The sequence below is a fragment of the Camponotus vicinus genome, unplaced genomic scaffold (assembly GCF_025532165.1).
Source record: "Camponotus vicinus isolate PSW18456_S1 unplaced genomic scaffold, iyCamVici1.0 SCAF_11, whole genome shotgun sequence".
Lineage (NCBI taxonomy): Eukaryota > Metazoa > Arthropoda > Insecta > Hymenoptera > Formicidae > Camponotus > Camponotus vicinus.
The window spans coordinates 9,274,513-9,298,130 of record NW_028141947.1 but is presented as its reverse complement, the minus strand read 5'-3'; the positions used below and the strand labels follow the sequence as shown (position 1 = coordinate 9,298,130).

Sequence of the window (23,618 nt, the reverse complement as noted above, 5' to 3'; positions counted from 1 at the left end):
CGAGTCTTATTTTTATTTGCTCCAAATTATAGATGATTGTCGATTCTATAATATAATTGGTTATCATACATATGATAACTTTCATCCATCATTTAGTGTTGTTGTCTTTTAATAAATCATTTTGCTACATTGGGCTTTGTATATAAATATAGTTATTTTATTTATTTTTTTTCTTTTGGAAGAGACTTACCTGTCATAATTTTATATATACAGAGAGAAGACTGAGAGATGTCATGGCCCGCTTTTAGGTCCTTGGAAGCGATACTCCCTCTGTGGACATTAAAAACGTGAACATGAACTACAAAGCCAATGTCCACGAATGTTCTCAGAGGATAACATATATGTCTCTCTGATAATATAAATAATATAAATAAAAATATAAATAATTTAATTAATAATAATTTATTATATAAAAATATTAGTATGTTCTCTCTTTCCGCGCTACTTTTTATTTATTTATTTATGTGTCTTCTTTTTCTTTTCAACATAATTTATTTATTGATTTATTTAGTTTGCTATAAGTCAGTCTTTTAAAATGCAAAACAAAATATTATAGAATTTGACTTCGGAAAAGCGCGGTAAAATAATCGAATAAATTCAAATAATTAGCTCCGTGATAAATTGTTTAATAAATAATCAATTTTAATCAATAAATTAAAATACTTCCATAATTTAATATTCCACGTTAATGTATATTTTATAATATGTAAAATATTTCGGCAACGAATTATCGATAACGTCGCGTATATATTAATCGCAAATACATCGGACAGTGAATTTTATGTTCATAATCAATACGGATCACAATTGTTTGCTAAAATATCTTCGTCTGTCAACATTTGTGTGATAATAATTATATCGCACGCGTGTCTATTGATTCGATTATTATATTATAAAAGTTATGCGTATCTCGCAATTGTGTGAATATTCGATTATTGTCGATTTATTTATTCGTCGCGTTTTCTCGAATTTTAAATCGCAATTTATTTTGTAATTTAATCTTTGATTTACATCAAAGCTTGTTTTATCTTTACACGTTTTAAATATTTCTTTTCATGGCCTGCGCAAAATGCGTCAATAATGCAAATACTTTGTTCTACAATCGAAAAAATGATCGATAATTTTATTAATGACTCTTTTGATCTTGATTATTTACGTTTATACGTTATTTATATAAAACTAAAAACTAAAAACTTAAATTCTATTATTCTATGTCGATTATTAATAATAAATATCGCGTAATTAACCATCACTAATCAGTTTTGTCTGGTCTATGTAAAAATTTTTAGTAAATTTTATATTATACGTATACTTTGGACACTTTCGTGTAATAAATTTTATTTTGTATTAGGTTTAAAATTATAGTTTATATTAAATTTGTATTATATTTTGTAATACATATTTCTAATGCATTGTATTTTATATATTCTGCATTAAATTTTGTAATATATATATTTGTAATGTAATTATTTTTATATTACATAATTTAATAATTTGTAATGTGTTTTTTATGTAATTGCAAATTAATTATAATTTGCGTTGTATATATTATAATTATGTAATATTATAATTATGTATATATTTTTTATATGTATTATATATTCTTTGTTTAAAAACTCTATTAAAAAAAATAAAAAAAATAAAATTTTTCCTCCTCAATTTTGCCTCCCCTGTATCTCCGTCTTAACGAAGGCATTTGCCAGGTGAGGAGGTTTCAGTACTCTCATGAACCTGAGAGCTATGCCGGCGGTAACATACGCCGATATTCATATTGTCTATTCTTATATTTAAAATCATTTGGACAATGTATGGACACACATACATACACATATAGGTGTTATTTATAAAAATTATTATTTATCATATTTATATATTATTTTCAAAATAATGATTGTTATACTCTGGTGCTACCGGCATTTCGTGCACATAGCACGGAACAAAACCAGAAATTGTGCACATTATATATTACCCTCTGAGAACATTCATGGACATTGGCTTTGTAGTTCATGTCCACGTTTTCAATGTCCATAGAGGGAGTATCGCTTTCAGGGATCACCTAGAGACCCTAAAAGAGAGACCCGACTTCTTGGGAGTCCGCGTGATTGGTGCACGTAACTTGTGTCCACAAAATGGCGCCGCCCAATAGGAACCCTTGCTGATCCAGCGCGAAGAAGCAGACAATTTGGATTGAAATACACTCACTCTCCGAATTTATTTAAATATAGTATCACTGAGAAGTAATGATATATGAATAATATGTTTTTTGAAACATGCATATATCGCATAAGTGAAATAATAATAAATTAAGTGAAAAAGATATGATAATATGTATTTAATATTATATATATATATACATATACATATACATAATGATATGACTATATTATATTTATTGTAAATTATCGTATTGTCGCATGCATCGCCATAGTTTTACTATTATATATTTTGTTCGTTAATTTCCTTTGAAGTGTACGTTCGCACGGTAGAGGGTGTTTTTGCTTCAGTAATTCTTCATAACCACTGGAACCGCATGCATACTTCAATCGAAGTGCTTTTTTAATAGTATCATTAGACCACATATGGCCGCGAGAGGATGGACGCATGAGAGCTCTTATTTGGTCGTCATTAAACAATTGCTTGAGTAATGATTCCAATCTCAAATAATTTTGGGTTTTTGAATTGTTTTTCATTTGTGTCAACCTCTTAATATGCTTCTTTAACACATTTACGGATCGATTACTTTTCAAAATTATTTTCTGGGCCAAATTAAGTTTTATATTGGCTTCTTTTAGCTCTTTCTTTAATCGTTCAACTTCATTAAGTTCTTGGTTGCTTATTTCTCTTGAATGGGTAGGAATAGAGGAATCTATAAGATAATATAAGAAGTCGTATAAGTAATTATAAATAATGAGTAACATAATGGTATATTATAGTAAGTCGAATTTTGTAACCACAGAAAGAGTAATAAATTGTTATTGGATTTGCAACATTACTCGATGTCAATGGAATAATATCAGGAACATCTGCTCCGAGACAGTCCTCTTGCTGCTTGTCTTCAACATTAAATGTTTCAAATGCACCAGACTGCCTTTGTGAAGATTCATTAGTTTTATCCTAAAAAATTCGTTATTTTCATGAAAAGGTTATACTTTAAAGGTTATACTTATTGCTGTTTTTAACAAAGATACACAAAGAAAGGAAACTCACGTTTGTACTAATAGATGTACTGCTTATTTCCAATTGAGCAGGGAAAATTGTGGGCACAGCGTTGCCTTTTAATTTTTTTTTCCCGTCATCGCGTACTTTTTCCCACATATTATTTGCAAAATGCGTCTATAAAAAATTTTTATATATTGTCAGTATTTTTATTTTTATAACTCAAATGAAATTAATTTATCTCTCACATATTACTTACTTCACATACAAACAGATCTGTTGTCGATTTCCAATTCCTTAGTCTATGTTTGCCTATGTTAGCAATCCAAACATCTCTTCTTTCTGGATTCGTTGGGAAACGAGCCATAAAAATTTTTATTCCTTTCTTTGTGCGTTTTAAACATTTTGACACACAACAAGCTGGCATTTTTATATCTATAAAAATAATTATTTAGTTACTTTTTGTTCTACTTTTCATATTTATACATATTACACACAATTTTTTAAAATAAACATTTCTCATTGCTGTTAATTACTTTGCAAAATAAGGTTAAAGACATATTCAACATTGTAAATATTTATTAACATACATCGAAGATAATACTTTTCTACTTTCTTAATCAAACTACAAAATAGTGCAAACATGTTATATACAGCTATTACTTATCACAGATTAATGTGTGTAAATAAAAAAGTCATGTTACTTACACGACACAGCAGTGTACGACACAAGACCATATATCACAGATGATATAATGACCATATGATCACGGCATTCGCGGCCATTTTGTGGACACTTCCGCCAGTTGTCGGGTCTCTTATTATAGGGTCTCTAGTAAACATGATGTGTCTTCGTTTAACTTTTAGCGAACAACAAGGATAAGATGATTCTGTGAGCGTTGCGATCGTTAAATGGAACACAGCCTTGGTGGATTTGGTGCTATTATTGCTGCACGTGCGCAAAATCTCGGTATGTAACGTTGCTTCCACTTCCGTTTCGCGGGTAAAATTTTCATAACAATCAGTTGATGGTTTCTAGTTACTGTATAATTATTGTTTCGAATTACTTAGAATTGAGTAGAAATCAAAATATTGATATAAATTGTTTTAAAAGTGGCTGAACAAGAAATATGCATGTACTAAAACGCGGTAATTAAAAAATAAAAATACATTTGCATACATTGTCATTTAACAAATACATGTCATTCACTGATTTTCTGCCTTTAAGCATAACTTTTATTTATTATTAGATGGACGTAAAGAACCTGTTCATTTCGATGAAATAACTGCAAGAATCAAGACATTATGTTACGATTTGGATATGAATTATGTGGATCCAGTAAGTATATTACAAATAAGGAAATTAATTGATATAACTTTTGTTTATTTATATGCATTAACGTAATTTATGTAATATTTTCTTGAAAAAGTGTTTGTAAAATTGATAAAAATTTATTATAATATATGCAAAACTATATGAATCTGAAAAAACATAATATTTATATTATTTACAGTCTGTAATTGCGCTTCGTGTTATAACTGATTTGTATTCTGGCGTAACAACAGTTGAATTGGACAACTTGGCATCTGAAATTGCAGCAAGTATGATCAATCAACATCCAGATTATGCGATTTTAGCAGCTAGAATTGCCATATCTAATCTGCATAAAGAGACAAAAAAGACTTTTAGTGGTAAGAAATGTATTGTTATTGTATATTGTTTATTTTTGATATAATTTATTAATATTTGTTATATTATGCAGAAGTGATAGCTGATTTATACGATGCAAAAAGCTCCATTACAAACAAACATTTACCTATAATCAGTGAAAAATATTATAAAATTATTCAAAGCAATGCAGATAAATTAAATTCCGCAATAATATATGACAGAGATTTTAATTATAGTTATACTACATATAAAATGTTGGAAACTAATCACTTATTAAAGTTGAATGGAAAGGTCGTTGAAAGACCACAACATATGCTGATGCGAGTTGCTGTAGCTATTCATGGTGATGATGTTGATAAAGCTATTGAAACATACAATTTTCTCTCAAAACAATATTTTATATATCCTGCACAGACGTTAGATACTGCATGTACTGTTACACAACAAATGGCTAGGTGATTATTTTTTTTTTTTAAGTAGTTTTATACATTAAATATATGTGTTATTGAATGAATGATTCTTATAGTTCATTTCTACTGACAATGTCTGGAGATAGCATAGATGGAATATTGGATACATTGGAAAGATCTGCTGTTCTTTGTCATTATAATGGTGATGTAGGATTCAATGTGCATTGTATTCGAGCAAAAAATACACCTATAAGAGGCACAGGAGGTGTATCAAATGGATTGGTACCTATGTTGAAAGCATACAATACATCTATTGCAACTGTTTCTAAAAAAAATACAGAACAAGTTACTGTATATTTAGAACCATGGCATGCTGATATCTTTGAGTTTTTGGATCTTAAAAAGAATATTGGTTATTATTTTTTGTTATTTTTCTTAGTACCTTCTTGGACACATACACACATATTTATATACATATATAAATGTTTTTTAAAATTAACTATTATAGGCGAGGAAAAATTGAGAGCTAAAGATATGTTTTATGCATTGTGGACTCCAGATTTATTTATGCAACGTGTTTTTAATGATGATGTTTGGAGCCTGATGTGTCCACATGAATGTCCTGATTTAATTGAAGCATATGGTGAAGAATTTGAACTTTTGTATACAAGGTACATAATTATTACAATATTCTGAATATACTATTTTCAAAATTAAATATTATATAAAGTATATAATTTATATAATTTACAAAATAAATATATATTTATAGATATGAAAAAGAAGGACGTTTTCGAAAACAGATTAAAGCCAGGGATTTGTGGCTTCTCATCATTCAAACACAATTTGAAACAGGCACTCCATATATAATTTATAAAGATCATTGTAATAGAAAAACAAATCATCAAAATTTGGGCACAATTAAATGCAGTGGTTTCTCCACTGAGATCATTCAGTATTCAAGTTCCGACGAAATAGCTATGTGTAATACAGCTTCAATTGCTGTCAATATGTTTGTAGATCCTATTAAGAAAACTTTTGACTTTAATAAGCTTAAAGAAATTGTGAAAATTGTCACTTACAATTCGGATAAAATGATTGATGCTAATTTTTATCCTCTTCCGGAAATAAAATTATCTTGTGAGAAACATAGATCTATTGGTAAGTATCTGTGTATAATTTACACATTAAATATCTAATTTTTTAAAAATCTGTTTTTAAAACATTAGGTATTGGTGTACAAGGATTAGCAGATGCATTTATCTTAATGAGATACCCATTTGAAAGCCAAGAAGCTCGCAAACTCAATATTCAAATTTTTGAAACCCTCTATTATGGTGCTTTAGAAGCTAGTTGTGAAATAGCTATCAAGAAAGGTTCATATGCATCATATAAAGGTAGTCCAATTAGTAAAGGTGTAAGTATTCTAAAAAAATATTTTTTAATTTTACATATGAAGATTATTCATGTATAAACCAGGCAATTTTGCTTTTTTTTTCATAGATATTGCAGTACGATATGTGGAATGCCAAACCAACAGATTTATGGGACTGGAATACATTAAAGAAAAAGATCGAAGAACATGGTGTGCGCAATTCTTTATTAATAGCGCAAATGTCAGATGCATTTATGGCACAAATGTTAGAAAATAATGTATCAGTTGAGCCATATACAAGCAACATTTATGTGATACATGCATTATCTAAACAATTCCGAATTGTTAAGCCACGTTTGTTGCGAGATCTAATTGAAAAAAAACTTTGGGATGAAAACATATGTAATAAAATCATTAATAATGACGGATCTATACAAGTAAATAATTATTATTTAATTTACTTATATACACAAATTGATTTTATGTTATATAGATGCTTTAAAAAATCGACATACTGTAAAATAAACTTTTCTCGTTTCTGTCCACAGAATATTGAGGACATACCAAACGAATTAAAACTTCTTTATAAAACGGCTTGGGAAATGCCACAAAAAACTATTTTTGAAATGGCCGCCTGTCGTGGACCTTTCATCGATCAATCGCAATGTTTAAATGTCCATATGATTGATCCATTAGAAAAGCTTACATCTATGCATTTTTATGCTTGGGAAAACGTAAATATAAAATATTACACACACACACACACACACACACATATATATATATAATTTTTTAATTGTATATTAATGTTAAATATATTGCATTTTTATTTATAGGGTTTGAAATCCAGTATTTGTCATGTCATAATCAGTGGATCTGAAATAGAATAAAATGACAAAAATGATAAGACTAAATCATTTTTCGATAAGAAAATATACTAAAAGTAAAAATGCGTAAATTTTCTTATATAAAAATAAAAAAATTTGAAAGAAACGAAACATATTTGTAGTATTGTTCAAATTTTTTTTAACAGACAAGGATATAATATTATTTATAATTAATACATATCGAAAATATAATATATGTTCTATATATATATATATATATATAATTTATTTTTAATGTTTTTAATAAACCATAACAATAAAAATTTGTATTTATCTCACTTTCAAATTAATATGTTATATTAATTATAATTTAATAGACATGACTTTTTCACCTAAAGTAAGTGAATTGTATTTGCATGTAAGAATATATACAATAATATAAGCAATAAATTTCTTGAATTTGTTAAAAAAAATTGTTTTTTTATTTTCTTATGTTTTATATTTTCTCAATGATTATTTTATTTTATAATGTACATGTCAATCATTTTATTTCTTATCCTATAGATACAAAAAATTTTTAATTGAATTTATGTAGACATTTTCGATTGTTATTTTTTTTATTCAAAAATGACGCGTAATGCCACTTCCGCTATTTCATTAATGGCGGCTTTGTCCCATCTCTCACTTGGGCTGCGTTCGGAAACATCACCCGAGTGTACCCGGGTATCATTTTATCAGAGAGAAGACTGAGAGATGTCATGGTCTGTTTTTAGGTGATCCCTGAAAGCGATACTCCCTCTATGGACATTGAAAACGTGGACATGAACTACAAAGCCAAGGCCCATGAATGTTCTCAGAGGGTAATATATGTATAATGTGCACAATTTCTGGTTTTGTTCCGTGCTATGTGCACGAAATGCCGGTAGCACCAGAGTATAACAATCATTATTTTGAAAATAATATATAAATATGATAAATAATAATTTTTATAATAATAATTTTTATAAATTACTTACCTATATGTGTATGTATGTGTGCCCATACGTTGTCCAAATGATTTTAAATATAAGAATAGACTATATGAATATCGGCGTATGTTACTGCCGGCATACCCAGTGAGAAATGATAAGTCGAATAGACGTCTAAGACGTTTAATAGATGTCCAATAGACGTTTATTAAACATCTTAGACGTCTAACAAACGTCTATCCGACTTATCATTTCTCACTGGGTAGCTCTCAGGTTCATGAGAGTACTGAAACCTCCTCACCTGGCAAATGCCTTCGTTAAGGTGGAGATACAGGGGAGGAAAATTTTTATTTTTTTATTTTTTTTAATAGAGTTTTTAAACAGAGAATATAATACATATAAAAAATATATATTACATAATTATAACATATACAACGTAAATTATAATTAATTTGCAATTACATAAAAAACACATTACAAAATATTAAATTATGTAATATAAAAATAATTACATTACAAATATATATATTACAAAATTTAATGCAGAATATATATAATACAATGCATTAGAAATATGTATTACAAAATATAATATAAATTTAATATAAACTATAATTTTAAACTTAATACAAAATAAAATTTATTACACGAAAGTGTCCAAAGTATACGTAAAATATAAAATTTACATAAAAATTTTTACATAGACCAGACAAGACTGATTAGTGATGATTAATTACGCGATATTTATTATTAATAATCGACATAGAATTTAATTAGTTTGATATAAATAACGTATAAACGTAAATAATCATGATCAAAAGAGTCATTAATAAAATTATTGATCATTTCTTCGATTGTAGAACAAAGTATTTGCATTATTGACGCATTTCGTGCAAACCATGAAAAGAAATATTTAAAACGTGTAAAGATAGAACAAGCTTTGATGTAAATCAAAGATTAAATTACAAAATAAATTGCGATTTAAAATTCGCGAGAAAACGCGACGAATAAATAAATCGACAATAATCGAATATTCACACACACACACACAATTGCGAGATACGCATAATTTTTATAATATAATAATCGAATCAATAGACACGCGTGCGATATAATTATTATCATACAAATGTTGACAGACGAAGATATTTTAGCAAATATTTGTGATCCGTATTGTTTATGAACATAAAATTCACTGTCCGATTTATTTGTGATTAATATATACGCGACTTTATACGAATTTCACGATTGAGAATAAAATACATATCCTATTTCGCGCATAATTAGCTGAATAAGAAGAAATGAGCTCTATAAGCTTTAAAATATAATTAAAAATCGCGTTGTGGCCACGTTTAATAGAAAATAACGGAACGAATGATTTTCATTAATATAGTCACCGATCGTCTTTTAAATTATAGAAGAAAATATTTGCACTACCAGCATTTTGCACGAACTATTAAAAACAATATTCAAAGAAGTGGAAAGATAAACAAAGCTTTAATGTATAAGTCAACGATTAAATTATAAGATAAATCGCGATTTAAAATTCCCCAGAAAATGCGACGAATAAATATAATGATCGAAGCTCTCAATAGACACGAGCGCGATATAATTATTATCACGTAAGTATAAAAAATCAAAAATATTTCAACAATCATTTGAGGTCTGTAATGTTTGTGAATATACAATTCACCGACCGATTTACTTGCGAATTTTTATAAGATAAATCGCGATTTAAAATTTGCGATAAAACGCGGCGAATAACTAAATCGATAATATTCAAAATATTCAATTGCAGATACGCGAGTGACATACCGGTAATAACCGATAAAAAGAGGAGCGATCTTAAAAATGGAGAACGATTAACATCTTGTTTCTACATCAGATTTCGCAAGATCAATTTGCGAAGAAAAGTTAAGTGATCCATTGAACGTCGGGAACTTCACTGTAGGAGGGAACGAATCCCGGATCTTCCGAACTATTCCCAATAGCAATGATTTCAGTAATAAATCAACGACAATTATCCCTCGTCATTGTCTTCAATTCACGAAATTGATATGCACGTCAGGAAACATGTCCTTTCATTATTAGGAAATATATTTCTTTATTGAAAAATTAAAAGGATATAACGATTTTTTTTATAGAGATATGATTACGAACGATTATATTTATAAATAATAAAATCCATGCATCATTGGAGTTTGTGTTAAATGTGCGAACACAATAATTTTGGGGTACCGTTTGCGCGCGCGAGACGAATCGAACCCGATAACAGCAAGATTTAAAAAATTTCAATTCGAGTAGTGTGCAAAATAAAATAAATAAAATAATTTTAAATATATAATTAATTCTAGATTAATTCTCTAGATTCTTATTTTTATAATGTTTAAATTAATAATTTTTTTTCTTTTAATCAATATCTTGCTGATATAGGGGTACCCATTCGATTCGTCTCAAAATTTTTAAGTATTGGCACATTTTATGTAACATTCATGTATAATTTCGCGTATATATAATATATAATATTAATAAAAATTATAAAAATATTTTGGATACGTTAATTTGTGCATGTATTTTATTACACATATATATAAAATGGTATATATCTAAAAACTAATATTCTAAAATGGCGATGGATGTCCAATACCTGCAAATAGTTTCTTAAAAGAAACTAAAAACTAATATTAATATCCCCAGTACCTAGAAATAATTAATAATTAATAATAAAATATATTTGTTCGTAATCATTTTTATCAAACAGTTAATAGAAACTATTACAATATGAAATTACTTTAAAAATAAAAATTTATACACAACGCTATATCCATATTTAATCTACTATTAAATCTTTCTGGGATTAGACAATAATAATACCAATCCTAATAATGACAGAACATTTTTAACGAGAAGAAAGGAATAGATGCATTTCTCTCACATCTAAATATATATTATTTAAATTAATTCGATTTTACAGAAGCGTGTAGCGTTCGTCGTTGAATGATTACTGAAATCATTGCTGTCGGAAATTGCCAGGAAAACCTGGGATTAGGTCCAATCTTACAATAAAAATTCCCAATTTTCAACGGGGCACCGAACTAGACGTCGCGAATGGATCTTACAAAAACCGATAAGAAATAATTCTCCATGATGAAAATCGTTTCGACTCCTCGGTGATACGAGCCACGCAACTTTTATTAACGTTTACCTAACGAAAAGAACAACGATAACTCTTTTATTAAAACGATAATCTCGTCTAAGAACGCGAAAAGAACGAGGGAAAAACACGGTGTTTTCGCAACCGTAATTTATTAATTTATTTATTAATATTTTCCGATACGAAAAAAAATTCTTAAATACAAATATAACCGAAGAAACAAATTATTAAATTCATAATAATTAACTCGCGATTCTATAATATCGTAGGTGATCATTAAATTTTCTGAAGCTAATATTTAATCGTTGACTTATCACATCGAATCTTCACACTCTTATTTGATATTTCTTTATATTTAATTAGCGATATTTAGCAATATTATCTGACGACAGAGACAGCGATAAAATTCTTTTGTTAAAATGACAATCTTGTATAAAAACGCGGAAAGAGCACGATATTTTCGCCATCATAATTTAATAATTTATTTTAAGAATATTCAGTTCCGCGCGATATGGAATTCGTAATAGATAAATCTAACGGGAAGCATATCATTAAATTTATAATAATTGACTCGCGATTCTACATTTTATATAAAAATTTTCCGAATTTATTAGTGACTCTTTGATATGAAAATATAAACAGTTACTCTTTTATGAATATTTCAAAAATATAGACTATAGAATCAAATATGTTAATTTAATGAAATTACTATTATATCATCATTATACGTATACTTTCGATAATTTTTCGTGTAATTTACATAAGAATGTATTCACGTAATTTACAATCGTAAATACAACTTCATGTAATATAATTATAGTTATAATTGTATTTTATACAACTATGTCAATAATTAAAAATATCAATATTAGATTATAATTAATATACAATTATAACTATTTACAATTTACATCTTAAATAGACACAATACGATTTACAATCGTAAATACAATTTCATGTAATATAATTATAGTTATAATTGTATTTTATACAACTATGTTAATAATTAAAAATATCAAAATTAGATTATAATTAATATACAATTATAACTATTTACAATTTACAAAACACAATTTATTAATTACAAAGTACAATCTACAAAATACAATTTATGATGTTATCAATATCAAATAAATGTACTCGATTTATTCAAATGTTTAATAACATAAATAATTTGATATTGATAACATTAACATTTGGACTTAATATTATAGCTATATATTAATTTACACATTTATATGATATATTTTTAATTTTTAAAATCAAATATAACATGCTAAAATATATCTTGAACATTTATAATTATGCAATTTGTTTAATCTTCTTGAAAATAATTTTGATAATTTAAATTTAATTTTTAAAACATTTTTAAAAATAAATTCAATTTAATTTTTTAAGAATAATTTTAAATTATTACAAAGAATTACAAAAGTATCCAAAATATACGTATAATATAAAATTTATTAAAAATTTCTACATAGTCCAAACAAGGCTGATTAGCGATGATGAATTACGCGATATTTATTATTAATAATCGACATACAATAATAGAATTTAAGAATAGAAATTAGTTTTATATAAATAACGCTTAAACATAAATAATAGTGATCAAAAGGGTCATTAATAAAATTATTGATAGTTTTTCCGATTGTAAAAGAAAGTATTTGCATTACTGGCGCATTTTATGTAGATTATTAATATTCAAAACGCGAAAAGATAGATCAAGCTTCGATGTAAATCAATGATTAAAGTACAAGATAAATAACAATTTAAACTTCGCGAGAGAGCGATAAGGAATAAATAAATCGATTATTAGGAATAGTTGATTACGATATGCATAATTTTTGTAATATGATAATCGAAACCGCTAATAGACAGCGCGCGACATAATTATTATCAAACAAATGAGAAGATATTTCGAGACATTTGAGATTTATAATATTTGCAAATATAGAATTTATTACAAATTTTTAGAAGATAAATCGTGATTTACAATTCGCGAGAAGACGCGACAAATAAATAATTCGACAATATTCGGAATATTTGATTGCGATATGTATAATTTTTATAATATAATCGGAGCCCCTAATAGATACGCGTGATATAATTAATAGAGAATAACGGGTTTAATAGAGAATAACGGAACGAATAATTTTATCAAAGTCTCTCTCTAATAATTTAACTATCTAACTATATCTCTAACTATCGATGTATTAGTAAAGTTCAATAAGATTTATATAATGATTTAAATAATCGCGATTTTAATCATTAACAAAATTATCGATCATCTTCTTAAATAGTAAAAAAAATATTTGCACTATTAGCGCAGACTATAAAAGACAATATTCAAAGACGTGGAAAGGTAGACAAAGTTTCGATGTATAAGTCAACGATTAAATTATAAGATAATATTAAGTTATAAGATAAATCGCGATATCTCTAACTATCGATGTATTAGTAGAGTTTAATAAGATTTATATAATGATTTAAATAATCGCGATGAATCATTAATAAAATTATCGGTCATCTTCTTAAATAATAAAAAAAAAATATTTGCACTACTAGCGAAGACTATAAAAGACAATATTCAAAGACGTGGAAAGATAGACAAAGTTTCGACGTATAAGTCAACGATTAAATTATAAGATAAATCGCGATTTAAAATTCCCGAGAAAACGCGACAAATAAATATAATGATCGAAGCTCTCAATAGACACGAGCGCGATATAATTATTATCACGTAAGTATAAAAAATCAAAAATATTTCAACAATCATTTGAGGCCTGTAATGTTTGTGAATATACAATTCACCGACCGATTTACTAGCGAATATTTATAAGATAAACCGCGATTTAAAATTCGCGATAAAACGTGACGAATAAATAAATCGATAATGTTCAAAATATTCAATTGCAGATACGCGAGTGATATACCGGTAATATCCGATAAAAAGAGGAGCGATCTTAAAAATGGAGAACGATTAACATCTTGTTTCTACATCAGATTTCGCAAGATCAATCTGCGAAAAAAAGTTAAGTGATCTATTGAACGTCGGGAATTCCATCGTAGGAGGGAACGAATCCTGGATCTTCCGGACTATTCCCGATAGCAATGATTTCAATATTAAATCAAAGACAATTATCCCTCGTCATTATTTTCAATTCACGAAATTGATATTCACGTCAGAAAACATGTTCTTCCATTACTAAGAAATATATTTCTTTATTGAAAATTAAATGGATATAACCATTGTCATTGATCAAATGTGATTACAAACGATTATATTTATAAATAATAAAATACATGCATTATTGGAGTTTGTGTTAAATGTGCGAACACATAATTTGGGGTACCGTCTGCGCGCGCGAGACGAATCGAACCCGATAACAGCAAGATTTAAAAAATTTCAATTCGAATAGTGTTCAAAATAAAATAAATGAAATAATTTTAAATATATAATTAATTCTAGATTAATTATCTAGATTCTTATTCTTGTAACGTTTAAATTAATATTTTTTTTTTCTTTTAATTAATATCTTACTGATATAAGGGTACCCATTCGATTCGTCTCTAAATTATTAAGTATTCGCACATTTTATGTAACATTCATGTATAATTTCGCGTATATATAATATATCATATTAACAAAAATTATAAAAATATTTTGGATACGTTAATTTGTTCATGTATTTTATTATACATATATATAAAAATCTGGAAGGAAGGAGGAATACCGGAGGAGTGGACCAAAGGGATAATAAGCCCAATATACAAGAAAGGAGACAGGAAGGAGGCGAAGAACTATAGGGGAATAACACTAATGGATACGGCATATAAAATATATGCTAGCATACTGAACGGAAAGATGAAGAAGGTGGCGGAGGAAAGGATGGAGGAGGGACAATTCGGTTTCAGGACAGGAAGAGGGACAACAGATGCAATCTTCACACTGAACTACATAGTCAACAGAGAATTATCAAAGAGTAAAGGTAAGATCTTTGCCTTCTTTGCAGACCTCAAAGCGGCATTCGACAGAGTGGACAGAGCAAAACTAGGAGAGATGCTGAGGGAGGCAAGGATCGGAGAGAGACTGAGAAGGAGAATTATGGAAACATACAAAGAGACAAAGAATATAGTAAAGGTTGGAAATAGAAAGTCCAAAGAATTCTGGACGAAATGCGGAGTCAGACAAGGATGCCCCATGAGTCCAACATTATTCAATATATACATAATGGATCTGGAAAGAGAAATGAAAAAGGAGCAAACGGGAGGCGTAGTGATAGGAAAAGAGAAACTATGGTCGATAACATATGCAGACGATATTGTGTTGATGGCGAGAAGCGAAGTAGAACTTAAAGGGATGATGAAAAGATTTAAAAGATACATTGACAAGAAAGGATTAACCTTAAGCGCAGGGAAATCAAAGGTAATGGTATTCGAGAAAAGAAGAGGACGCACAAAGAGAAGAGAATGGAAATGGGGAGAAGAAGAAATAGAAGAGGTAAAAGAAATGAACTACCTAGGTTACATTATGCAAAAGAACGGCGGAGCGGAGAAACATATAGTAGAAAGAATGAGAAGAGCGATGGTGGCGATGAAGCAGACCTGGAGCATAGGAGAAAGGATATTCGCGGACGACTACGAAAGAAGAATAAAGATGTTTAATGCGTTAGTAGGAAGCGTGGCTCTATACGGGGCAGAGATATGGGGATGGGGAAACGAAGAAAGGATGGAGAAAATAAAGAGGAAATATATAAAATGGATACTGAAACTAGACAGGAGGACACCAAACTACATACTGGAAGAAGAAACAAAAATGAAGGAACTGAGAACGGAGGCCATAAAAAGAGCAATAAAATATGAAGAAAAGGCAAGGCAATCGGAGAAGAAGATAATAATAGAATGTATGAAAGAAATAGAGAAAAGGAGAGAAAGTGGAGAAGAAAGTAAATGGGAAAAGAAAAGGAGAAGGATACTAGAGGAGGCAGACATGGGTAAAGAAGAACTGAAAAAGAAGAGAGAAGAAGGGGAGACAGAGATATCCGAAAAGATAATGGAAAGAATTGAAGAACGACAAAAAGAAGAGAGGAAGAGGAAAACAGAGGATTCAAGATATAACGATATATATAAAAAGATAAAGACAGAAGGAGTACCGAATTATCTGAAAGGAAAAAAGAGTAAGAAAGATAGGAGCAGAATTGCAAGATATAGATGTGGTAGCGAAGTGAGAGGAGGATACTACTGGAAGGAGGAGACAGAAAGAGAATGCAGGATATGTGGAAAAGGAGAAGAAAGCCTAAAGCATGTACTAAAGGAATGCGAAGCAACAAAAGACGAAATATCAATGGAAGAATTCTTGAGCGAAGAGGGAAACGGATTGAATATAATGAGAAAAATAGACAAGATACGAGAAGAGAAGAGGACGGAGAAGGCGGATAAAACCATCGCAAGTCAAGGAAACCCGAGGTGCAACGAAAGATAGAGACAAGAAGTAATAATGACTAAGAACAACAACAAAATAGGAAGCCAAAGAAGCCAAAGAAACCAAAGATACCAAAGATACCAAAGATAATAAAGATAGAACACAAAGAATTACTAAACTACAAAGGGAGATCTAAGAGTTTTTACACACTCCATATAACATATAATACATAACATTTAACATTTTACTCATTTAGACTAGATTAGATTAGATAGGAGCTAAGACAGATAATGTTTTCTTATTCGCAACGTTATTTTCATTATATTTTTATTTTATTTTTGATTTTGATTTTGATTTTATTCTGATTTTACTTTTATTTTACTCTTATCAGCAGTTACAATTTAATTTAATTTAATTTTATCTTATCTTATTTTATTTTATTTTATAATATCTCATATTACTTTCCCCGCCTGTTACGCTAAAGTTTAGATTTTAGATTTTAGATTGTAGATTTTAGATTTTAGATTTAGATTTTATTTTATTTTATTCCATTCAAGTACTGTAACTTACACCTTACACTCTATACACTTTATATATTATACTTTATTCTATTTCTATTTCTATTCTATTTTAATTTTATATATTATATCACATTTTATATTTTATATTTTATACGTTAATGAATACAAAACTTGTAAAGCTCTGTAAGACTGGAAGTCCATCCAAAGCCGTAAGGCATGGATTAAGAACAATAAATAAATAATAAATAAATACATATATATAAAATGATATATATATCTGAAAACTAATATTCTAAATTGGCGATGGATGTCCAATACTTGCAAATAGTTTCTTAAAAGAAACTAATAACTACTATTAATATCCCCAGTACCAAGAAATAATTTTTCAAATGAGATAATTAATTAATAATTAATAAAATATATTCGTTCGTAAGCATCTTTATCAAAAAATTAATAAAAATTAATTACAATATGAAATTTCTTGAAAAATTAAAGTTTATACACAACGCTATATCCATATTTAATCTACTATTAAATCTTTCTGGCATTATATAGACAATAATAATACCAATCCTAATAATGAAGAACATTTTTTAACGAAGAAAAGGAAAGATACATTTCTCTCATCTAAATATATATTATTTAAATTAATTCGACGTTAAAGAAGCGTATCGTCATTGAATTACTACCGAAATCATTGCTTTCGGAAATTGCCAGGAAAACCTGGGATTAATTCCAATCTTACAGTAAAAATTCCCAATTTTTAACAGGGCACCGAACTAGACGTCGCGAATGGATCTCACAAGAACCGGTGAGAAATAATTCTCCATGATGAAAATCGTTTTGACTCCTCGGCGGTACGAGCCACGCAACTTTTATTAACGTTTATTTAACGGAAGGAACAACGATAACTCTTTTATTAAAACGATAATTTCGTCTAAGAATGCGAAAAGAACGCGGGAAAATCACGGTGATTTCGCAACCGTAATTTATTAATTTATTTATGAATATTTTCCGATACGAAATTCGTAAATACAAATATAACTGAAAAAACAAATTAATAAATTCATAATAATTAACTCGTGATTCTATAATATCGAAGGTGATCGTTATATTTTGTGAAGCTAATATTTAATCGTTGACTTATCACATCGAATCTTCACACTTTTATTCGATAATTCTGTATATTTAATTAGCAATATTTAGAAATATTATCTGACGAGAGGGACAGTGATAAAAATCTTTTGTTAAAACGATAATTTTGTATAAGAACTTGTATTAAAAATTTTATATTTGATCGCGCGATGTATATACTTAATATGTATACCTATACATTAGACGGTACTCCCGGTTTCGGTACGAGCGAAAATCCCATTTCACTTACGAGAATCAACTTCGATTCAACCGATCGGGATTGCAACGATACAACGAGCAAGGACTAAGCCCAAACCGGAAAGAAGACGAAACGATTGACGGAAACAGAGGAAAATGAAGTTCACCAACTCTTTTTCGCGCATAATTATCCTATCTCGTATCGAACCTGGACTCGCTAAGCACGATTTCAGGTGCTCCGCCCCCATATTATGCCTCTCGCGGTTGCTATATGCTACACCAGGCTAGTAGACGGCAAAAGAAGAAGATACCCACATTTTTTAAATGCTTACATTCAGCAATTTAGAAAATGGGGAGGCAACCCCTTTTACCGAGCGAAAATCGTGCCTAGGGGAATCCACTCGACTCCTCGACAGGGTTAACACACGCAGTGCGTGTGGCTGTAGACGAGCAAAGAGAAGGGACCCATTGACGACCATTCCGAGCAATCGATCGATTTCTAACTAATTCGGGCCGAATCACTTGACGAAGCACGAAGCAAGAGTGTACGTTGCATAGCAACGTGTGCAAACTCGAAACATCCCAGTTAGTTGGCATCGGAAGTAGAAACTCGTGACAATAAGGAAATTGGGATTTTTATACGAAAAATCCAACGCAGAAGCGCGAAAACGCGACGACGCGAGAATACTACAACGCGGAAATGCGGTAACGAAATGCCGCCGTCCGCGACACGTTGACGGCACCGACGATGGAAAGTCGATGACGCAATATAACTCTTTTATTAAAACGACAATCTCGTCTAAGAACGCCAAAAAGAACGCGGGAAAAACATGGTGTTTTCGCAACCGTAATTTATTAATTTATTTATGAATATTTTCCGATACGAAATTTGTAAATATAACTGAAAAAACTAATTATTAAATTCATAATAATTAACTCGCGATTCTATAATATTGAAGGTGATTGTTAAATTTTGTGAAGTTATTATTTAATCGTTGACTTATTATATCGAATCTTCACACTTTTATTCGATATTTCTTTATATTTAATTAGCAATATTTAGGAATATTATCTGACGAGAGGGACAGCGATAAAATTCTTTTGTTAAAACGGTAATCTTTTATAAGGACGTGAAAAGAATGCGAAAAGAACGCGGAAAGAATGCGGAAAGAATGCAGAAAGAACGCGGAAAGAACACGGAAAGAACACGGAAAGAACACGGTATTTTCGCAATCATAATTTAATAATTTATTTTAAGAATATTTAGCTCCGCGCGATGTGGAATTCATAAATAGATAAATCTAACGGAAAGCATATCATAAAATTTATAATAATTGACTCGCGATTCTATAACAAAGGCGTTCGTCAAATTTTATAACGCTTATATTTAATCATTAATTTAGCATCGAATTTTTACATTTTATATAAAAATTTTCCGAATTTATTAATGACTCTTTGATATGAAAATATAAATAGTTACTCTTTTATGAATATTTAAAGAATATATACTATAAAAATAAATATGTTAATTTAATGAATTACTATTATATAATCATTATACGTATACTTTGGATAATTTTTCGTGTAATTTACATAAGAATCTATTTACGCAATTTACAATCTTCTTAAACATTAATAATTTTGCAATTTCTTTTAGTATTCCTGAAAATAATTTTAATAATTTAAATTAATAATTTAAATATTTTCATTTTTTTAGCATTTTTAAAAATAAATTCAATTTAATTTTTTAAACTGAAATAAAGCCAAATTACAAATTTTTCTATATTATATTAGACTGCTAACACGGCCATATCTCATATGATAAAATGTAAAACAAAGGCAACCATTTATAACTGGACAGAATTTATACCGGGTATCACAGAATTTAACATAACATAACTATCGCTCTCGAAAGATGCAATTGTAATTTATATGAGTATCCATTGTATATTTATTTTAATAATTGCTTGTTATTGCTTATATTTATTTAAATACTATATTTTAATATTTTGTAACTACTTATGTTCATTTTAATCACTATCTCGTAGAAGTTTATATTTATTTTAATAAATGCCGGCAAAAATTGACAGTACGACATAATATGTATATTAATCTAATCTGTATATGTATATCCTGCCCAAATGTAAATGGTTATCCTGGCTTCAGCTGTTAGCAGCCTGGTATAATATATAAAATTCTTATAATATAAAAGTCTCTGTGCAGATTACCAACAAAAATTGATTGATATTATAATAATATATGTAATTAATAAATTTTTATAATAATGCATAATTTATAATAAAATATAAAATTAATGTGTATAACATTTATTATATTACATTTATCACATTACAAGTTATTTCATTAATTAATCATTTGGCTTTACATTAAGTTTAAAAACAATATCTACAACAAATGTTGTAATGGATGAGCTAATAAGAAATTAGAGTAAGATAAGTGAATAAGATAAATGCGCGTTATAAGCGAATAAATTAGCATTAGATGTAATTGATACAATTTTTTGTGTTCTTTATTTTTAATAAATTAGGTAAAATCTATACAAAAATAATCTTTTCTCTATCTTTTTCTTTATAATTAAAATACTGCAATATATTTTCGCAATGGATGCAATATATTTCGAACGAATTTATTAAAAGTTATTTAATTTAATCTATTCTAGCTCATCCATTTTAAGGCAACGGATTTATCTACAATCTCTATGAATCCGTTACTTTAAAATTAAATAAAAGTTTTTATTACTTACCGGAGCATTGATGTGCCACAGAAGAGTTGTCATTATCGAAGCTAGGTTGTCTGTAACATACAAATATAAAATTCATTTATAACAAAGCTCAAAATACAATCAATATTTTAAAAAATTATTATTGTGCGGAATTTCATATCCGGTGTGTAAAATAATAAGCAGATATAAACACGTGGGAAGATTTTATAAATTTTAAAATTACTTTTTAAATAGAAATTTTTATATATGATTTTTATAAAAATCTTTCTCTCTCTAATTTTCTCTTTAATTCCTTTAAATTATAAGAACGAATTATTGTGCGTACGATTTATAACAATTGATATACAAATAATAAATATTCACCATCAGGTTGCTTCGCCGATGCAAGATGCCTCTCCCAGGCCTCCTCCTCCTCTCACAATAGTTTGTTGGTCTGTAACATACAAAGAAGATTCAAATTGTAGTCACGGTCAAAAAATTATTATTATATGCATTTAATTTTATATCCGACGCACATAAATAATAAGCAGATAAACAATTTTATAAATTTTAAAAAAAATTCTACTAATAAGTAATAATTTAATAATTCTATTAAAAACTATTCGAATGTAGAAACTTTTAAATTACAGTTTTTATGTAAAAATTTCTCTCTTTTTCTCTTGTTTAAGTCATGTACATAAAAAATTAAATTACGTGATTAATTACTTAATTTAAATCGCGCGTACGCAATTAATAAATAATTATATATAAGCGATAATTTATTTACCATAGAGTTGCTTCACAGGTGCCTGATGCCTCTCCCAGGCCTCCTTTTCCTCTCATGTTGTTGACGCGCGATACTTTCAACGGCACTCCCGCACTCACGAGCGATATTTTTATATCGCTATTTTCGCTATTTTACGCACGATTCTTAACGATTTCCGCACTATTTCGATGCGATTAAAAATTTTATATTTGATCGCGCGATGTATATACTTAATATGTATACCTATACATTAGACGGCACTCCCGGTTTCGGTACGAGCGAAAATCCCATTTCACTTAGGAGAATCAGCTTCGAGTCAACCGGTCGGGAATGCAACGATACAACGAGCAAGGATTAAGCCCAAACCGGAAAGAAGACGAAACGATTGACGGAAATAGAGGAAAATGAAGTTCACCAGCTCTTTTTCGCGCATAATTATCCTATCTCGTATCGAACCTGGGCCCGCTAAGCACGATTTCAGGTGCTCCGCCCGGACATATTATGCCTCCCGCGGTTGCTATATGCTACACCAGGCTAGTAGACGGCAAAAGAAGAGGATACCCACATTTTTTAAATGCTTACATTCAGCAATTTAGAAAATGGGGAGGCAACCCCTTTTACCGAGCGAAAATTGTGCCTAGGGGAATCCACTCGACTCCTCGACAGGGTTAACACACGTAGTGCGTGTGGCTGTAGACGAGCAAAGAGAAGGGACCCATTGACGACCATTCCGAGCAATCGATCGATTTCTAACTAATTCGGGCCGAATCACTTGACGAAGCACGAAGCAAGAGTGTACGTTGCATAGCAACGTGTGCAAACTCGAAACATCCCAGTTAGTTGGCATCGGAAGTAGAGACTCGTGACAATAAGTGAAATTGGGATTTTATATGAAAAGTCCAAAAGTTCCGCGAAAACGCGACGACGCGAGAATACTACAACGCGAAAACGCGGTAACGAAGCGCTTGCCGGCACGTTGACAGCACCGACGACGCGAAAGGGTACTTAGCTTCCCATTCAGGCACCTTAAGATTTATCATAAATAGAAAAATTTAAGATAAACCTCAAGGCACCATCCAAGTACTAAGCCCTCCCACCGCGACAAGGTGTACCCCATGGGAGGGTTATATTATATATAATTTTATATATAATATAATACATAATTTGAAATTTATTTGTAATATAGTACACAAATTTAAATTCGCAAATATAAACGATAAATAAAAATATAAAGGATAAGAGAGAATATATTATACAAAGCAATGTTCAAAATAATTGATTTTAAACCTAATT

General features: G+C 29.1%; 2 protein-coding genes and 1 long non-coding RNA gene across 7 annotated transcripts; 1 reads left to right on the top strand and 2 right to left on the bottom strand.

The window, feature by feature from the left end:
- Window positions 1-193: 193 nt before the first annotated feature.
- Window positions 194-23,427, bottom strand: LOC145961694 (uncharacterized). Of its 2 annotated transcripts, none has more exons than XR_014435689.1 (4): window positions 22,347-23,427; window positions 21,944-22,013; window positions 21,602-21,651; window positions 194-270 (listed from the first exon to the last, which is right to left on the bottom strand). It is a non-coding gene; the product is annotated as an uncharacterized LOC145961694 (long non-coding RNA). The 2 variants fall into 2 exon arrangements; XR_014435690.1 differs by lacking the exon at window positions 194-270 and adding an exon at window positions 20,420-20,499.
- On the bottom strand, window positions 2,309-3,987 carry LOC145961444 (uncharacterized). 3 transcript variants are annotated; one of them, XM_083081611.1, is made up of 5 exons: window positions 3,865-3,987; window positions 3,416-3,591; window positions 3,208-3,333; window positions 2,994-3,114; window positions 2,309-2,866 (listed from the first exon to the last, which is right to left on the bottom strand). In XM_083081611.1, exons 1-5 carry the CDS (start codon window positions 3,917-3,919, stop codon window positions 2,400-2,402), a joined length of 945 nt encoding a protein of 314 aa, XP_082937737.1. In that variant the 5' UTR covers window positions 3,920-3,987; the 3' UTR covers window positions 2,309-2,399. The 3 variants fall into 3 exon arrangements, with proteins under 3 accessions (XP_082937737.1, XP_082937739.1, XP_082937738.1); XM_083081613.1 differs by having other exon boundaries at window positions 3,425-3,591; XM_083081612.1 differs by lacking the exon at window positions 3,865-3,987 and adding an exon at window positions 3,747-3,816.
- On the top strand, window positions 3,989-7,671 carry LOC145961443 (ribonucleoside-diphosphate reductase large subunit-like). 2 transcript variants are annotated; one of them, XM_083081608.1, is made up of 11 exons: window positions 3,989-4,126; window positions 4,407-4,495; window positions 4,671-4,848; window positions 4,920-5,283; window positions 5,355-5,650; window positions 5,747-5,909; window positions 6,011-6,399; window positions 6,468-6,655; window positions 6,742-7,050; window positions 7,162-7,347; window positions 7,450-7,671. In XM_083081608.1, the coding sequence occupies exons 1-11, from the start codon at window positions 4,069-4,071 to the stop codon at window positions 7,501-7,503; spliced, it is 2,274 nt and encodes a 757-aa protein (XP_082937734.1). In that variant the 5' UTR covers window positions 3,989-4,068; the 3' UTR covers window positions 7,504-7,671. The 2 variants fall into 2 exon arrangements, with proteins under 2 accessions (XP_082937734.1, XP_082937735.1); XM_083081609.1 differs by lacking the exon at window positions 3,989-4,126 and adding an exon at window positions 4,144-4,305 and having other exon boundaries at window positions 7,450-7,670.
- Window positions 23,428-23,618: the final 191 nt, after the last annotated feature.